The 18,896-nt window shown below is 43.8% G+C and overlaps 1 protein-coding gene and 1 pseudogene across 5 annotated transcripts in view; one reads left to right on the plus strand and one right to left on the minus strand.

Annotated features, from left to right (window-relative positions):
- Dgkh (diacylglycerol kinase eta) overlaps positions 1-18,896 on the minus strand; it is a 161,074-nt gene that overhangs the window by 77,549 nt on the left and 64,629 nt on the right. For all 5 annotated transcript variants that reach the window (XM_075950016.1, XM_075950017.1, XM_075950014.1 and 2 more), the window contains exons 3-4: positions 6,130-6,240; positions 4,213-4,293 (exon numbers count right to left, since the gene is read on the minus strand). In XM_075950016.1, the coding sequence (XP_075806131.1) occupies positions 4,213-4,293; positions 6,130-6,240 (192 nt within the window). The remainder of the gene's footprint in view (positions 1-4,212; positions 4,294-6,129; positions 6,241-18,896) is intronic.
- LOC142836225 (U6 spliceosomal RNA) lies at positions 11,191-11,278 on the plus strand (annotated as a pseudogene).

Below are 18,896 nucleotides of genomic sequence, written 5' to 3' on the forward strand. Positions count from 1 at the left end.
CTGAAGTTTATCTTAATCTTTTATTAAAGTTTAAAGAGACACCTCTGAACATCTCTGGAAGCTGTGACTGGGATCCTGTTTAAATCACCAAAAAGCCCTCTTCATTAGGAAATAACACTACCCTACCCGGCTGTGATGGCCATCTCATTGCTGATTGGTTGCTTTTCCCAACCATGCTCATTAACATAGGATGAAAAGTGGACATAAGTCTTCCTTATACCTCTCAGTGAAAGGCAGGGTGGAATGTTTCCTCAATATGGGATTCATCTCCATAACCTTCGAGGTTCCCAAACTTTCAGAAATGGGCCACACACTGCCAGTTGTGAGGGGAAAAGACGGGCAGGACATTCAGGATAATAGCCCCAGTGGTCTAAACTGCAGGGGCTCACCCCTGCCCTGGGTATTTTATGGGTTATCACATTAATCTGATATTGAGAGCCCTGGGAAGCAGGTCCTCACTCCACCGCTGCAGATCTCTTTAAAGGGATCAGCTAATGTGACCACTGTCACATAAGAGGGCTGAAACAGGCTCTTTGACTTGGTAAGCTAAGCTTGTAAGCTTTGCCCATCATGGCAGAATTTACACTAGAAATAACTTAGTGAACACCGGCCTAATTTACTCATACGTCAGTACGAAGGGTAGGAAAGGCAACGTGGAACGGTCGGCTACGTGAGATGCTATGCACAGAGTACACAGATCTTAAACCACACCCACAGTCTCCTGGTTCTCCTGTCTTGGTGTCCATGTGCCTCGGTGGGACTCAGACAGTGGACGCAGAAGGGACCCTGAGCTGTGTCAAGGGTGGGCTGGCTAGCAGTGACCCTGCTCTGCAGGACACTTAGAAGTCATCTTTACAGAGCTGAGCGTTCATTTTCAAACAAGGCCTAAGTTTTCCATTTTCCATCAACTATTTATAGATTGCCTGTGTACCACCATTTCTTGTCAATATATTACCCTCAGAGACTTCTAGAAGACCAGACTTTGGCCGCTCTTACTCCAACCGCAATCCCATCACACGGCACCATTAACCTTTGACACGAACCAGCTAAAGGAGCGTCGTCAAGATGATCTAGGAGGGCAGGATATTTAAATATTTAAGCAGGAGGATTGTCAATTACCACTTGAAAACATGCCTTTTGCTGCATTTTATACTGGGGAAAAGTTCTACCGAGCTCCTATTGTAGCGCAATGCCCAGCAGCCTACCTTTTCAGCCTTTACGTCTCCAGCCCACAAAACTTGAGAAAGAACAGCTGGTCGACGACACATCTAAGGCTCCATGTCACCTCACGCTGACAGACACTTTGGTCGTGTGTGTCCAAACCAAGGAACACTTTTGAATAAGGTGCTACAAAAGGCCCACAGGGAGACACAGCCCCGGCCATCAGAGAGTCATGATAAAAAAAAAAATACACCTACCTGGGCATAGAGCAGACTGGGGCAAGCTCTGTCTACAACGGGGTAAACAAGTGCAGCTGGAGGGCAAGCAATAGTCACACCAGTGACTTCCATAATCTCTGCACCTGCTCCAAGCCCCAGGCCTTCCCTTTACTGAAAATCTAACCCTTACACCGTAAACTCTGGGACCCTCCTTCAGATTATCTCTAGCTCTCTTGGGTTAAAAATGAATGAATGAATGAATGAATGAATGAATGAATGAATGAATGAATGAATGAATGAAGCAACCTTTGTTCACTCCCAGAGGAAGGCGAATGGTACTTTCTGTCTTTGCCGAGCACACCCTCCCTTGGAGGATGGAACAGTAAGCAACATTTCATCTCCAAGGTTCCTCGTGTTTACCGGAGCCTGCTCAGTTAACAGCAAGGCTAGTTCTGCCTTCTGTTGCTTTATCCTAAAGCACTGAGCATAGAGAGGCAGTGAAGCTATAAGATACTGATGTTTCAAGCATCCAGCATTACCTCTAACCCTCTGCCCCAAGGCCTTACAAACCACCGCCCTGGATCAATCTATTAATTTAAAGTCTATCCTATAAGCACAGACGAATGGACATGGGTAAAGGCAGTCTTCAGTGGACACGGTTTACAGGTCCCCAGTGGTTTCCATGCCGTCTCCACAGAAGCTATTCTAAGCCTTCCCGAGCTCCCACTCATAGCCACACAACCCGGTCTTTGGTTGCACTGAGAAAAATGGTACTATCTGGGCTTGACATACACATGCTCGCTGCCCACACCTGCCTCCGCCTCGGCTCTGTGCTCGCACCCTGCTCTTACACCCGTCAGCTCACTCAGCAATCCGGCCCCCATCTAATAGCTCTCTCGGTTCTTCACGTAAACACACTCAGAAGCAAAGCGAAAAGGAACGACGAAAACCACAGCGCTCTGTGCAATCTGCGCTCCCAACGGTCCAGCCTCAGCAAAGAGCCTGCTGTCTCACTCCCATACCACCCCGCCCTGGAAACCACTCGCAGCCACGAGACCTCACGAACCCCGAGTTCACAAATCCAAGTCACCTTGTCAATTCCTCCAGGACCTGCCCTCTCCACCGCACCTGACGTCTAGCAACTTCCGTCTTGAAACTCTCTGACGCTGGGTTCTTATGACATCACCGCCCGGTGGGTGACTCCACTGCTTCACTTAAGAATGCTCTTGCTGGGTCCTCTGGTCAAACCTTACATTTTAACATTTTCCCAGGATTCTATTCTTGGCTTTCCTCTTCTCAAACTAAGCTCTCCCTGGGGAGAAGGAGCGGCAAAGCACTGTTTACACTATGAATTATCCCACATGCCCATAAATCAATAAGACTAAATTTGAATGCGTGCGCTTCCTCTCCCCACTCAACTGCGCACCAGCGCTCACCTCCAGCATGGTCCTCTCGGTGTGCTTACCTGGCTGTCCCCCGTGCTCTGTGCACCTGAGGGACAGACACTAGTGTCAGGAGCAGCGACGTCCTGGTGTGAGGGCTGGAGGTGTGGGTAGGTGTGAGGATTTAGCAGAAGGAACACATCACAGGGGAGCTAAGGACTGTGTCTCTGCAGGAAGAACCACGGGATCTCCCTGAACTAAGGAAAAAATCTAGAGGGGAGATTTACATATGCAAAGAGATATAGATAGACATAAGTATCTCCTTTCCTGCATTTCTCTGCTTATCATAAATGCCAGTGACATAAAGGGAAGTCAACTTGTATTTTGATTTTGTAAATGAAAGAAGCAGAGAAATGAGAGAAGTGGTCAGATTTCAACAACCACAGGTAGAAAGAAATGGGGGGGGGGCGACAGGAAGGCGGGGGCTGTGCATGCTGGGCTGCAGGGTGTGGAAGGCCAACGTCAGGGCACTGGAAGGAACAGTACAAGATCTTTTTTTTCTTTTGAGTGGCAATACAGTTTGTAGGTGGCAGCGAACAAGCTAGACCTTTAAGCAATGCACCTTCTGATTAGAAAAGAGGCTGGACCAGAGGGGCCCTCTTCAAGAGTTCCCCTGACGAATTACCTCAGTGAGGAGAAATGGAAGCCTGGACTACAGCAACTACAGTGAAAACACGAGAAGAAGATATTGTTTTTTGACTGTAGAAAAATAACAAAGGTTTTGAATACTTAAGAACAATATAATTAAATGAAGGATTAATTTAAAGGAAATAAAAACTTTAAAAACACAAAAATTAAAAAGTTAAAAAGGAGCAGGGCAGTGGTGGCGCAACGCTTAGGAGGCAGAGGCAGGCAGATCTCTGTGAGGCAAGGCCAGCCTGGTCTCCAGAGAGAATTCCAGGACAGCCAGAACTGTTAGACAGAGAAACCCTGTATCAAAAAAACAAAAACCAAAAACAACAAAAAATAAAAGTGAGAAGGAAAGCAATTCTTGTTTGTTTGAAACAGTATCACAGTGTAGCCCAGGCTATCCTAGAATTCATGGCAATCTTCCTGCCTCAGCCTCTCAAGTGCTAGGGTTACAAGTATGAGTGTATGTGTGTGTGTGTGTGTGTGTGTGTGTGTGTGTGTGTGTGTGTGTGTGTGTCTGTGTGTGTAAGAGAGAGAGATGTAAGAACGCATTTAAATGTACATATTCAAAGACATATATTTGAAAAACACACTTAAACCCAAGTTTCCTGAGCCAATAACTGATCATATATTCGGCGTTTAGAACGTAACAACATATTTATCACAGTGAATTGTGTCAGTGAGGACTGAACTGAGCATCCGCACAGGCTTCAGAAACGCTACCCTCCAGCCCTGGAACAGAGAACTGAACATCGCCATACCGTGAAGCTGTTGTTGGCATTTTTTGTGCTTGCTTCAGCGACACTGGCATCTGAGAGGTCAACTTCATCGAATATCAAGGACTGTTGATGGACAAGAACACACACACGTTATGTAGAAAAGCCAGCTCTTCAGTGTATTTTCACTATCAGCCCATGACGAAGAAAGTGATGGCAAGAATTAGGAATCAAAAACAAATGTTAACTTAGGGACACCACACAAGTTTGTCTCAGGCGACCCTACCGCACAAATGACCCACGTCTTCCGGAAGCCTATCTGCTATGATTAGGAGAACCAACTGGAGGACACACACACTCACCCTCCCACACCCTAAGGCTTGAGGCAACTCTGCAGGCAGTTGAAGACGTCATTGCCCACGGGTTCGTCAAGTGGATGCCGAGAACTAACCCTGGTTCAGATCACGGTGACTTACCAAATGCTTTGGACCTTACTGTCCTTGTCTATCAAAATGTATCCAAATAAGATGGTGACCGTGCTCTGCAAACAGAAGACTGAGTTTGTCTCATGCTCTTAGACATTATTAACTCTGAGTGCGTCAGTGGTGAAAGCTCCAGAAAAAAAAAAATGGGAATTTTTTTAAAAGGAGCAAATTTGCCATCAGTAAATATGAATAAACAAATGCACCTTTCCTATTCTGAGTGAGATGGTTGTTGCTCAGCTTTCAAGCCAGTGGACTTCCCAGACAAGTGGAATTATTGTTCACCTCCATGTCTGCATGAAACATGTCTCCCCTTCCTGATAGCCTCCACTCTCCCAATCAGGAGAGTTAAGGGAGTTACACTAAGTTTACTAAGATTTTATTCATTTACTTTAATTCAACTGGACTTGTTCCCAAACTGAAAGGGCCGTACAATTTGGGTACGACATGAAACAGACAAAGCCCACTGCAGCACAAGTTAGACCCTTAAACATGGAGGGACTGCGGTCACAAGGAAATGCTGGGAAAGGCACCAACAATTCTCTCAGCAGAAAGCAAATTCATCATCTCATCCTGGACAATTTGAGCGGCACCTGAACGGGACACTCGGCCAAGACATCACTGTTTCTACAGAGGAGGATGCAGAGACACAATGGAGCCGGACTAGGGACAACAGTCAACATCAAACTTTTAAAATAAGATTACCTTGTTATTACTTTAACCTGAGAATTCAGCTATTCCTTCTACTACTGGTCCACAAACCAAGAATTAGGTTTGCTCACTGGTTGCTTTTTCAGCCGCTACCAATGACTCTACTGATTATGAGGAACATGCAGTTTTAAAAATGGGAATGACTAGGCTTTCTGCCATCCTAATGTTTTCTTTTCAGTCAACATGAAATTATCAGTTTTAATCGGGATCTTCTTCCCAAACTATATTATATTACTTCATTCATTTGTTACATAAAAATGATTTTAAGTCTCAATTTTATTATGATGTGATTTTTCACTCTTAATTGCTACCATAATGAAGAGATTATTTGTGCCCGGGGTTGTGAAAGCACGCGGCATGTATGGTCTTAAGCCTTCTCTCAGTAGCACACAGTATCCACAGGCACACTGTGGTCTGTGCATGAGCTGGGCTGTGAACTTCTATCTGCCCCTAGAATGTAAATTCCTAACAGCTGCAACAACTCTCAACTTTTTCTTATAGTCCAAAAAAATTGAAAAAGGGTAAGGGGAGTAACCCAGAGTGTTTAACTTATTCTGTTATTTATAACATCTTAATTAGAGAAAAAGGGAATCGTATATTTGACTAGCCAATCATATGACTTGATAGCTCCCCCTTGAGGCGGAGTGCAAGATGACCACATCTATAATAAATTAACAGAACTACTAAGCTATAATGAGGCTCTAAGGCAAATGTAGTTTGTATGATCAGAGGTTTCCATCTACTCACAACATAACAGTGCTTGAGTTACCTTGGAGTCTTTTGCATAATAAAGTGTACGGCCTCGAAGCTTGAAGTATCTCTTTTTCCACCTTTGGAAAGAGCTGGTTTGCTTCAGCAGCTGTCCTTCTTTAATACTGGTCTGGGGACAAAGCAGAACACAAGGACGGAATGAAAATCAAACCCAAAACCAAATTCCATCCACAACCAATGATCCACGCACATTAGAATTCTGAACACTGCGGCTAAACATATTACAAATTACAGGAGAGAATATCTCATTCCCATCACAGGTCAATCAAGAGAATGTACAGAAAGTACCAGAAAGTAAAAGTGAGTTTCCCACGGTTCTCAAAAAATTTACAGGTAGAGCTGGCTACTGATGGACTCCGGAAGACAGAGTCAGTGTCTTCAGCTGTGTACCCACTGGTAAAGCCACCAGGCTCCACCAGACAGTTCCAAACCCAAGGCCACACACACAGCCCTGGTTAAACTCACTGGGTCACAAAACAAAAAGACATGAACTTGATTGAGGAAGAGCCTGGGGTGGGGACAAGGTAAAGAAAAAGATCAGAGAAGAACGGGGTAAGGATAATCAGAATCCATCAATGAAATTGTCTAAGAACAAATTTGATCAATTTAACAAAAGCATTTGTAGACAGAGTGAGAGGCGCACATACATAAGCTAACATCCGCCACGGAGCATTACTCCCACACAGTATATATACAGGGAGGACGTTAGAGGCACAACATCATGTGCTGAGCACTAAACCAAATGGCCTCTGGAGCCAGACAGTCTAATTCCTAGCTTCTGTACAAGTAATGATGAACACAAGCAAGTTACTACCTTCTTCATGTTCACTTGCATCAGAGGCTGTGGAAATATACAGCATACGGCAGGTGATAATTCAGAGGTCAGCCCACCAGAGGGGTGATCGGCTGATGAAGGTTAATCCTGTCCAGGCAAAGCCTGCAGGACCATTGACTCTGGAAACTGTTGTTTATATTTGCTAAAGCAGTTTGGTGTCTCCCCAATATCTGCACTGTAGTGTGTAATCTCATGTGATGTATATATGTAATCTCATGATTGCATCTCTTTTTTATATGGGATGTATTTATATATACTTATGGGCATATCCATCTGAGGGTGGTCAGGAAGATGACTTTTCACTTACTATATAATTTTGATATATAAAACACATGCTTCATAACCAGATCTGTTTGTCCCTTGAGGGCTGTAGACACTTAAAATACTGCTTTGTTCTTTTGCTCAGACTAACTGCACATGATTAGCTCACTTTCACCTCAAAGCAAGTTCGAATGAGACTAAAGGCATTTTGCAAATGGATCATAAGTTACAACTTTACAGCTATGCACAGGTCAGAGTCACAGATGTTGCTACACAAAGCACCCTAAGTAAAGCATGCCAGTTCTTCTCTTGCCAGTCTGCTGACAGTAGACCTATGTCTCAAAGTCTGTCACTGGGCACCCTGCCCCCCACCTGCCCCAGTCTGGTCATGGTCTTACTCCTGTAACCTTGGAACTTTGTGTTGTCATGACAATGGCTCAGCTCCCTATCAATTACCCCAGGAACGTGCTCTTGACCAATGAAAGGTAACTCTTGTAATTTTTTAATTGCCTCAAGGCCCCTGAAAGACCCACATGGTGAAAGCTTGGTCACCAATGGAGTAGTGTTTGAAGGCTGAGCCCAATAATGAGGGTTTGGATTTCACTAATCCATTGATCTATCTATTGCTGAGCCATCAGGAGCCGGAAGGGTGCTGCCTACCTGAAAGAAGGTGCATTACTGGAGGGGGGCAGCAAATGGATACATTTTGTCCCCACACCCTGGGACCCTGAGGTGAGCAGCTTGGCTCAGCCATGTGCTCCTTCCCACGGTGCTCCATTTTACCACAGCCCACAAGGCCCACTTTCAATTGCTCTCCACGGGGATTTTGTCACAGCAATAGAAAGCAGAGCAGCACAGGCTGGAGACTGTGTGACACTTGGGGACTCTCCAGAGAGCATTCTGTAGCGCATATCTAGAAGAGTTTCCAGGAGATGTGGATTCTGTGAGTGCTTTAGAGAAGGTCAGTTCACTTCTGCTGTCTCCAGCAAAATACTCAAACCTCTCTGACCCTACCTAGTCTCTTATTCTCTCATAGACCCTTTCATCCACAATGACACTTTTTGCTTTTAATTAGAAAAGCATGGCTTAGACCTGGGTGCTGGCTACTGTCTGGGCTCATCCCGCTTTTCCCTCGAGAGTCATCTGGCTAACCTCGCACTTCCTTCAAGTCTTTGCGAAGGCCAGGGGAGGATGTTCACTTGTGTCCTGATACATGTCCACATGCCGCTGCAGGCACATCAGTGCACACGTGTGTGCATGCCTGCAGAGGCCAAATGATATTTGTGGGTGTCATTCCTCAGGCACCATCCACCTTTTTTAAAAGATGGGGTTTCTCACAGGCCTGGAGTGCACCACAGAGACTAACCTGCCTGACCACTGAGCACCAAGGGTCCTCCTGTCTCTGCGTACCCCACATTGGGAGGCCACAAGGGCACAACACTAGGCCCCACTTCCTTCAAGCCTTGATCTCAGTGAGACCCATCTCAAAGGCCACCTGTTCGATACTACAGTGTGTTCTTATTCTCCACGCTTCCCCACAAGACACGTCTACGATGCAGTTTACTTACTTTACAATCGGTATTAAAATACAAAGTCCCTGAGTTGATTGTATTGTAATAAAAATTTAATGTTTTGCTTTAACTGGAAGACAAAGAGAAAGGAAAGAGCAAGGCAGACTACTCTGGAGCCTGTCTATATGACTGTACTCAAGGGACACATCACGATACTGTATTCAAGAGGGGTCCAGGATGGCTCCTACTTATTCAGAATTCAATACAAGAACAATGATGCTACAATGAGCCTCCAAAGCAAAAGCAGTTCAGAGAACCGAAGTTCTAAACTGTCCCACCGGACTGCCATGGGGGATCTCAAATGCCCAGGACGTTACCTCCCACCTGCTAGTGGGGCCTATATGAATGGCTGAGATGAAACCCTGTCTGATTTTAGAATTTATGTGCAAGTTTGATAATAATGCCTTATATTATCAATAAGCTAGAAAATGTGAGAAGAGTTTCCTGCTCGGAAGGAAATGAGGTCATGTTAATGTTTACTTTGATTTTCTGGTTCACTTTGCAATGTGTTCTGGGAGTGTCCACCGGGAAATCACTGCAATTTAATGGAAAGAAGAAGAAAAAAACCAGAGAACAGGTCTAAACTCAGGCAGACTTCAAGCCAAGCTCTACACACTAACAGCACGAATCTAGGACACTCTACTGCTTCGTGCCACATTTCCTATCCAAAAAAAAAAGTTCAGAATACCAATTTCACAAGCTTATTGCTTCTAAGTTCATGATACAGTATGTCGGGAGAGCACTCACAACAGTATTTGGGCTACAGAAAACCTCAGTAAGTGGCATCAAGTATTATTATTGATGATGATTTCATTGGGCTATTAAGTTCTGAGAGTATTTTCCAGGCATGAATTCTAAGAGCTTCCTGGAAAAGGTAAGTAAGTGTTCACTGGCCACTGTTGAGGCAAATATCAGCTCGAGTGGATGAAAAGCAGCAAGACAGGAAGCTGCAAGAGATGAGACTCAGGATCCGCCAGCCATGAGGAGGAGCCCGCCTTTTACTGTAAGTGCCAAAGGCTAGTGAAATGTTTGAGGCATGAGAGTAGCTTCTACGGGGCATGCTGGGCACTCAAGCCCAGGAGACTTCATCCAGGACAGCTAGATGCTGGAAACTGGTGAGAACATGGCTGTAAGGGGAGGGGGAGCTTTGGGGAAGCAAGGCGCGAAGAAGATCCGTTCTTAAAATCAATGCGGAGCACCAAGGAAAGACTGGTGCGCTCACTACAGTGAACTGGCGAAGCCACGACTCCATACTACAGGCAGAATCCCAAGTCACCACCAACCACAGAGGCCACTGGTGAAGCGCCAAGGCTGGGGCGCTGTGACCCAGAAATTCATACTGGAGGCACACCTTCGATGACATACATCTGCCTTTATGACCGAGTCCTCAGGGGAGTCTACCTTGAGTCTGAATCCCAGGGTCCTCTCTTGGAGTTGATTCTGATGAAGTTGGGGAGGCAGAGACCAGAGGATCCTTGGGGCTCACTGGCCAGCCATGCTAGCCAATCAGCAAGTTCCAGACTCATGGAGAAACTTTGCCTCAGAAACCAAGATGCAGAGCAGCTGATGACACCAGGCACTGACCTCTGCCTTTCTCACACCTGTGCTCCGCACATAAACATATGTGCACATACAAAAACATACCATTTTCACTCCGGGTTGCCTATTCATCCTGGTTTATTTCAAACAGTAATTAGCATGGTGGAACCCTCTTGGTAATCTGCTTATTTTAGTTTGAGACTATGGAAGATCTTACTTATGCCTTAATTTCCAAGAGCGAATGACAGTTTCCAATCTTAATCTATTCAGTTTCATGTCTAGGAGCGTGCACGGGGCCCCGCTCTGCATAAGATCACCGATGTCTTTTCTGCAGAAAAGCTAGATGAATGGGGATGTTAGTGCCATTTAGAGTAAAGAGCCACTATCAAGAAGAGCATGGGGGTGAATTAGGCTAACAAAGGGTGAGGAAGGTAGAGAAGGCTTTACCAGCAGGGCATAGGGCTGCATCAAAGGTGAGAGCAATAGATTTCAAGACAGACAAATAAAGGAAGGAGATTGAAAGCAAAGGGAGCCTGGCAGTCACAGGTCAGAGGCCAGAGAACATTACACCCAGTCTTTTCTGATGCCTGTGGAGTGTGGGTTTGGTAGTGCAGGCAGCACTCCATGGGGAGGTGGAAGCAGGTTATTTGTGTCTTAAAATAGCACTTGCATAAGAGAAATAGGTTCGTTTTTATCTTCTTGATCTTTTTCTTCATTATGTTTAAAAGAACTTCTGCTTATGTATTTTTATTTAACTCTTCATTATCTTAGAGCTTAAGGAATATCCCGATACCCATGTTCTTGTTAGTAGCATGGATACTAACATTGTAACAATACAAAGATCCCGATACCCATGCTCCCGTTAGCAGCATGTATACTAACATTGTAACAATACAAAGATTAGCACGGCCCCTGAGCAAGGATGACATGCAAATGATTTTGCAAAGAACAGTCCAGACAGGAAACTATTGAAAAGAGTCCTTAAAAATATGACTCACAACAGCAAAGGTCGCCTGTACAAAACCCATAAAAGCCGAAAGCCCAGCACAGATGGTGGGGTAGACATCTCCAGGCCTCACCTCATACAAACCTGCCATAATTCACAATGTATCTAAAATCCTTGAAGAACACAAGAAAGAGGAAAAGAAATACTCTTTTTGTCCTCTGAGGGCTGTGACTTAACAATATTAAACTGGGGCACAGTTATTCATGTGAAAGTCAGTCCTCAGATGGAAACTTCTGTGCACACATGGCTAAACACATTCCTTACGAAAGGAATGTGACAAAATGAATACTGTCACAACTCTAGAAAATATATTCACATAATCAATGTCTGGTTAAGGAGAGAAAACGTGGGGGGAGTGATAAGGCTTCTCAAATTTCAAAATAGTGAGTATACAGAGTGAAGAAACGAGAGTCCATTTTTAAAAATCACACAACTATATTCAATATATTGAGCTACAACAACAGATGATAGCAAGTGTAGCAAATAATCCTGATCAGAAAGTGATGGTTACAAATGGAGAAAAGAGTGCGCAAGAGGCTCAGCAGGTAAGGGTTCTTACAGTCAAGGCTTGATGACCTGAGCTCAATTCCCAGAACCTACACGCTCTCAGGAAAACACTGATTCCCTAAGGCAGCTGTCAGCTGACGTTCGCAAGCACACTATGACACAAACCAATCAAGAACACATTGAAAAGATCACCCACCATAATCAAGGTGGATATACCCCAGAGATGCAGTCACAGGTCAACAACAAGATCAATAAATGTAGTATGCACTCACACCGACACACACACGTGAGCACACACATGCACATGAGCATACACACTCACGCACACGAGCGCACACACACGCACACACAAAAGTAAATTAAGCAAGTATGGCTTTAATTTTGTTCTTAAGATCTGCAGAGTAAGGGAACCTCAGCACCTGGGAAGCCGAGGCAAGAAGACAGTGAGTTTTAAGACAGCCTGGGTTACAGAGCAAAACCCTACCTCAAAAAGCAAAACAAACAAAAAAACAATCATTTAAAAAAATGTTTAAACATTTCATTTGTATCTTGCAGGATTTCTAAGACTACTTTCAGTCCAATGTCAAAGTTGCCAAATTGTTCATTTTCTGTCCCTTGCTTAGAGCAAATAAAATTCTTTGTAGAAATTGTACCTACACACAGATGCCCTAAGACTGGGCCCGTATTTCACAAGTTTATGCCTGGCAAAAAGGGAGACATTTCAACAGATACTGAGGAAATTCAGAAAATGATAAGAGCATATTTTAAAAATATTCAACCAAAGGAATCAGAAAGCCTAAAAAAAAAAAAAGGATAAGTTTCTTGATATATACCGCCTACTGGTGTTAATTAGGATGAAATAAATAATTTAACAGATCCATAACCCCTAGCAAAATAGAAGTAGTAATTAAAAATCCCCCCCCAAAAAAACAGATTCAGGACAGATTCCTACCAGACTCTAAATAACTAAGGCAAATATTCCTCAAATTATTATACGAAATAGAAACTGAATGAACATCTTCCCCATACCAAAACCACACGAAGATACAACAAAAAGGGAAGGAAGGAAATTATAGATGAATATCCTCTATGAACATAGATATGAAATTCTCAATAAATTACTTGCAAACCAATCAAGAACACATCAAAAAAGATCATCCACCATAATCAAGTTGGATTTATTCCAGAGATGCAGTCATGAATCAACAAAGAAAATCAATAAATGTAATCCACCACATAAACAAGACAGAAAGATTAAAAACCACACAATGCTCTCATTAGAGACAAAAAAAAAAGGCCTTTGACAAAATCCAACATTCTTCCAGAGAGATCAGGAATACAGGGACATAACTCAACATAATACAGTCAATTTGCAGCAAGTCTGAAGCCAACAACAACCTACGTATAGAGAAACTCAAAGCAATTCCATTAAAAGCAGGAACAAGACATTGCTTCCACTCTCTCCCTATGTATTCAATATAGAACTTCAAATCTTAGCTAGAGCAATCAGACAATTGAAAGAGGTCAGTGGGCTACAACTAATAAAGAAAGAAGTCTTCCAAGTATCTTTATTTGCAGACGATACGCTAGTATACATAAGTGATCCTGCAAAGTCTATCCAGAAACTCCTACAGCTGATAAACATTTTCAACAAAGTAGCAAGATACAAAATTAACACACAAAAATTACTGGCCTTCTTACATACAAATGACAAACGTACTGAGAGAGAAATCAGGGAAACAATACATCTCCCAAAAGCCTAAAAGAAAAATCTTGGGAGAACTCTAAAGTAAGTGAAACACTTGTAGGATAAAAAGTAAAGAAAGAAACTGAAGAAGACATCAGAAGATGGAAAGATCTCCCCATGTTCGTGGACTGGTAAGATTATTATGATTAAATTGGCCATTTTATCAAAAGCAATCTATAGATTCAGTGAAATCCTCATCAAAATTCCAACACATTTCTTCACAGAATTTGAAAAAGTAATCTTAAACAAAGAAAACCAAACTACCTAAAACAATCCTTAAAAATAAAAGTACAGACAGGGGTATCACCATCTACATAGCTATAGTAATAAAAGCAACATGATAATGCCATAAAAATAGACACATTTATCAAGGAAACAAAATTAAAGGCCCAGATATAACTCCATAAACCTACAGGCACCTGGTTTTTTGTTTTGTTTTGTTTTTGTTGGTGGTGTTTTAACAAAGAAACCAGAACAGACCCTGTAAAAAAAAAAAAAGACAGCATCTTCAACAAACACTGCTAATCCAATTGAGAAACTGCAAGTTGCAGAACAGAAATAAATCCGTATCTAAACAGGGTTCTCAAGGATGAAACACAGAGAGCTAAGCACCGCTCTGCAAAAATGTCCAACATCCTTGGACATCAGGGAAAGGCAAAGAAAGCTACTCTGAGACTTCATCTCACTCCAGCCAGAATGGCCAAGATCAATAAACGAATGGCAGTAAACACAGGCCAGGACCGGGGCGAGGGAAACATTCATTCACTGCTGGCGGGCGTGCAGACTGGTAAAGCCACTGTGGGACCAGAACTCGCCAGTGCACGCCTGAGCAGGAGCTGCGAGCAAGTGAGCAAGGGGGTGAAAGCAGACTGACATTCAAATCACCTGCTGACCAGCTGTGGGGGAAAAGGACCTCCAGGCTGTTGTCAGAGACAGCTCAGGACAGCCTGGGCAGGAAACCCAGCAACAAGCTGAGGAAGGGAGCCAGGGGGCCTCCTGTAGCCAGCCTGGCTTTCCACGGGTAAATGCCCCTGTGGGCAGTATGAGCACTTGACTGTTGAATAATCTGGAGATGTCCCCAGGTTAGGAGCCATTATACTTTTGTTTGTTTGTTTGTTTTAAAATAAATTCCTTTATTTAGTTATTTATTTTACATCCTGGCTGCAGTCCCCCCCCCCTTCCCAGACCCTCCCTCCACCTCCCCTCAGTTCCCACCTGCTATCCACTCCTCCTCCTGTTCTGTTTAGGAAAGGGCAGATCTCCCATAAGTATCAACAAAACATGGCATAACAAGTCGCAGTAAGACTAAGCACCTCGCCTTGAGTTAGGGCTGGAAAAGGTGACCCAGTATGAGGAATAGGGTCCCAAAAGCCAATGAAAGAGTCAGAAAGAACACCCTCTTCCCACTGTTAGGAGTCCCACAAGAAGACCAAGTTAGTCAACTGTTACATACATGCAGAGTGCCTAGGTCAGTCCCATGCAGGGAGCCATTCTGTTTTTATGTACTAATATCACACCACTAAGAGACGCTGTCTATCTCAACAGCATTAACATTATCCTTGGGTGGTTTAGGAAGAGGGGGCACACCTATGAAGTGTGTGTCACCCCATCACTGCTGGTGCAGGAGGGGGCACACCTATGAAGTGTGTATCATCCCATCACTGCAGGTGCAGGAGGGGGCACACCTATGGAGTGTGTGTGTGTGTGTGTGTGTGTGTGTGTGTGTGTGTGTGTGTGTCCATCACTGCTGGCAGAATACCTACAAGGGACAACAGGTTTATTTTGGCTCAGTTTAGGATACAGTCCGTTACAGCAGAGAAGGCCACACAGCTGGGGTAGTTCCCTCCAGGCAGCCAGAGCCATGCAGCAGGAACTTACAACCTGTTCCTATCTCAGCACATCAGGAGGCAGAGAACTGAGCAAGAGGCAGGGTCTGAGCCAGGAGTGGTGGCGATGCCTGTGATTCCAGCACGCAGGAGGCAGAAGCAGGTAGATCTTTTTGAGTTCAAGGTCAGCCAGTGCAACTCCTTGTCTTCCAAAAAGAGGAGAAGGGGGGAGGCTACAACCCTCATATGCCCAACAGTCAGCTCTTCAACTCCAAAGTTTCCACAACCTCCCAAAACAGTGCCGGTAGTCAGAAACCAGGATTCAAACAAATGGTGGAAACACACACACACACACACACACATGCGGCTTTACACACAAAGCCTACCAGATGGCATAGAGAGAAGATCTATCTGTAAAATGTGCACAGCAACTACTATACCTGTAAAATGCATACAGTGACTACTATTTAGAGCTAGTGATAGTGGGACCGCTGTGGGATAGGACTCGTGTACTCTATAACGATTTGGCACTTGTATTGGTTTAATAAAACGCTGATTGGCCAGTGGCCAGGCAGGAAGTATAGGTGGGGTGACCAGACTAGGAGAATTCTAGGAAGAGGAAAGCTCAGTCTGAAGCCATTATCCAGACACAGAGGAAGCAGGATGAGAATGCCTCAGAGATAAAAGGTACTAAGCCATGTGCTAACACAGACAAGAATTATGGGTTAATTTAAGTTGTAAGAGCTAGACAATAATAAGCCTGAGCTAATAGGTCAAACAGTTTATAATTAATATAGGCCTCTGTGTGTTATTTTTTTGGAACTGAACAGCTGAGGGACCAGGCAGGACAGAAACTTCTGTCTACACAACACATATATTCCATATATAATATTGCTTGTGAGGTGGTCATACACAAACTAGAAAGAAAAGCCTGTTTTACTCCACATGTTTTAAACTGGAAGTTTGCCTTCATGGGGTTGGGAAGGTGGCTCACAGGTTAAGAGCATGTTGTGGAACATTTGTACACTGCGTGAAGATGTGTTGCTATGATTAGTGTAATAAAAAGCTGGGTGGCCAATCGCTAGGCAGGAGAGGATAGGTGGAATTTCCCTGGAGAAAAAGGAAAAATCTAGGCATTTGAATTTTGCCAGCAGAGCAAGTCAGACATGTCATACTAAGAAGAGGTAGCCAAGCCATGTGGCAGAGCATAGGTTAAAAATATTGTAAGGCTGGAGAGATTGCTAAGAGGTTAAGAGCATTGCCTGCTCTTCCAAAGGTCCTGAGTTCAATTCCCAGCAACCACATGGTGGCTCACAACCATCTGTAATGGGGCCTGGTGCCCTCTTCTGGCCTGCAGACATACACACAGACAGAATATTGTATACATAATAAATAAATAAAATATTTTTTAAAAAATGTAAAAGCTAGTTAATTAAATTGTAAGAGCTAGTTGGAAAAAAAGCCTAAGCTAAGGACAAACTTCCATAATTAATAATAAGATTGCTTTTGGTAGAATTGCCATTTTTACTATGTTGATCCTCCCAATCCAAGAGCAAGGGAGATCCTTCCATTTTCTGGTGTCCTCTTCAATTTCTTTCTTCAAAGACTTAAAGTTCTTGTCAAATAGATCTTTCACTTCCTTGGTCAGAGTTACCCCAAGATATTTTATGCTATTTGTGGCTATCGTGAAAGGTGATGCTTCTCTGATTTCCCTCTCTGTTTCCTTATCCTTAGTGTATAGGAAGGCAACTGACTTTTTTGGAGTCTCCAGGTCATTATTTGGGAAGCGTGGCAATTTAAAGACAGTCCAACAAGAAAGCTTACTACAAGATCATTTATTGCTCTTCCAGGGGATACAACTTTGGCTGACATCACCCATGTTGCACAGCTCACAGCTACCTGCAGCTTGAGAGAGATGATGCCTTCTGCTGGCCTCTGAGGGCACCTGCGTACATGTGGCGAACATCCACACAGACACATATACATATCTACACATGCGTAAAGATAGAAATAAACGTTCAAAAAGAAGTCTGCCTTCACTACAGGTTTGTGCCCTGGTGCATCACAGTGTACTTCTCTGTGTGGTTAGAAAATACTATTCTCCCCACACAAACATGCCACGGCCCTCGAAGATAAGCCATTTGGTCTCCTTCTAATTCCTCCTGTGAGCCTCTTTCATCAGTCACCTGTGAGACTGTCGCCAGCCTGGCTCTTCCCTCACTCTCTAATTTGCCCTCCCATTCCTTGTGATTCCACACCCGCTTAACTTTGCACCTTGCAGCCGTCTTTCTATCCCCTTTGAAATACTATCCTGCCATGCACGCCCTGCCTTAAAAAAAAAAAATTTCAATCTGAGGGTGTGATTCAGTAGTAGAGCACTTGCCTAGCATGCATGAAACCCTAGGTTCAATTCCCCAGTATAGAAAAATAAATGTTAAATAAATTTAAGTCTCCTTGTTAATATATATACACACACATTATTAAATTCTAAATAAATACTGTAGCTGTTCAAAATCCTGCTCATCATTACAAGGAGGACTTTGGAAATATTAACAAATCTTACTTCACCTCGTAGGTTTTGATTCAATAGCACAGAGAAGGACACAGGAGCCTATAAATATTAATACCTTTCAAGTCAGGCCTGATGGTACAGGTCTATAATCCCAGCACTCGGGAGGTAGGGGCAGGAAGATCACAGGTTGATGGCCTGTCTAGGTGAGCCCTGTAAAAGGTATAGATAATTCAGTATTTGGGGTCCTTTATTCCTGTTATTGAATGTATACATTTACTCTTACCTAGCTTTCAGCATTTTAAAAATTGTGACTGGGGCTAGAGAGACAGCTCAGCAATTAAGAGCACTTACTGCTCTTGCAGAGGACCTGGGATTTGTATCCTAGCATCCACAGGGTGACTCAATTCCAGGAGATCTAATGTCCAATGCCCTGTTGTAACATAAGCGGACTCCTGAATACATATCACATATCACACACAATTAATTAATTAATTAGTATCTAAAAATTTTAGTGTCAAATTTTTGACAAAGCACATTCATAGGAAACCACTGTGTCTTTTCACTCATTATGGCCCTTCTCTTGTATGGAGCCCTAGTCTGTGCCATTCAGCCCTCTCCCCAGTACCACCAGACGGATCCCAACCTCAGAAGCCAGAAGGGCAACTGGGCTAAATAACTGAGCATGCTCAGTCACTGCAACTCTTCCCTTCTTCCTCTCGAAGGCCAGCTGCCCACACTCAGCAAAGTGCACCCAACGACAGCTCAGACTGACACTGGATGGAGATGAACAGACTGGTACCTGAGGCAGGAAGAGCAACAGCGGGCACATGTGCTCAACACTGCCACCCAAAGCCCGCGTGAGCCTGACCAACACCGCTCCCCCTCCAAAAGATCTCTCCTTCCAACTCTGAATTAACTTCTTTATCAAAACGCAGCAGCGCCGGAGGAGAAACGGCAGTGG

The sequence above is a fragment of the Microtus pennsylvanicus genome, chromosome 15, assembly GCF_037038515.1.
Source record: "Microtus pennsylvanicus isolate mMicPen1 chromosome 15, mMicPen1.hap1, whole genome shotgun sequence".
NCBI lineage: Eukaryota > Metazoa > Chordata > Mammalia > Rodentia > Cricetidae > Microtus > Microtus pennsylvanicus.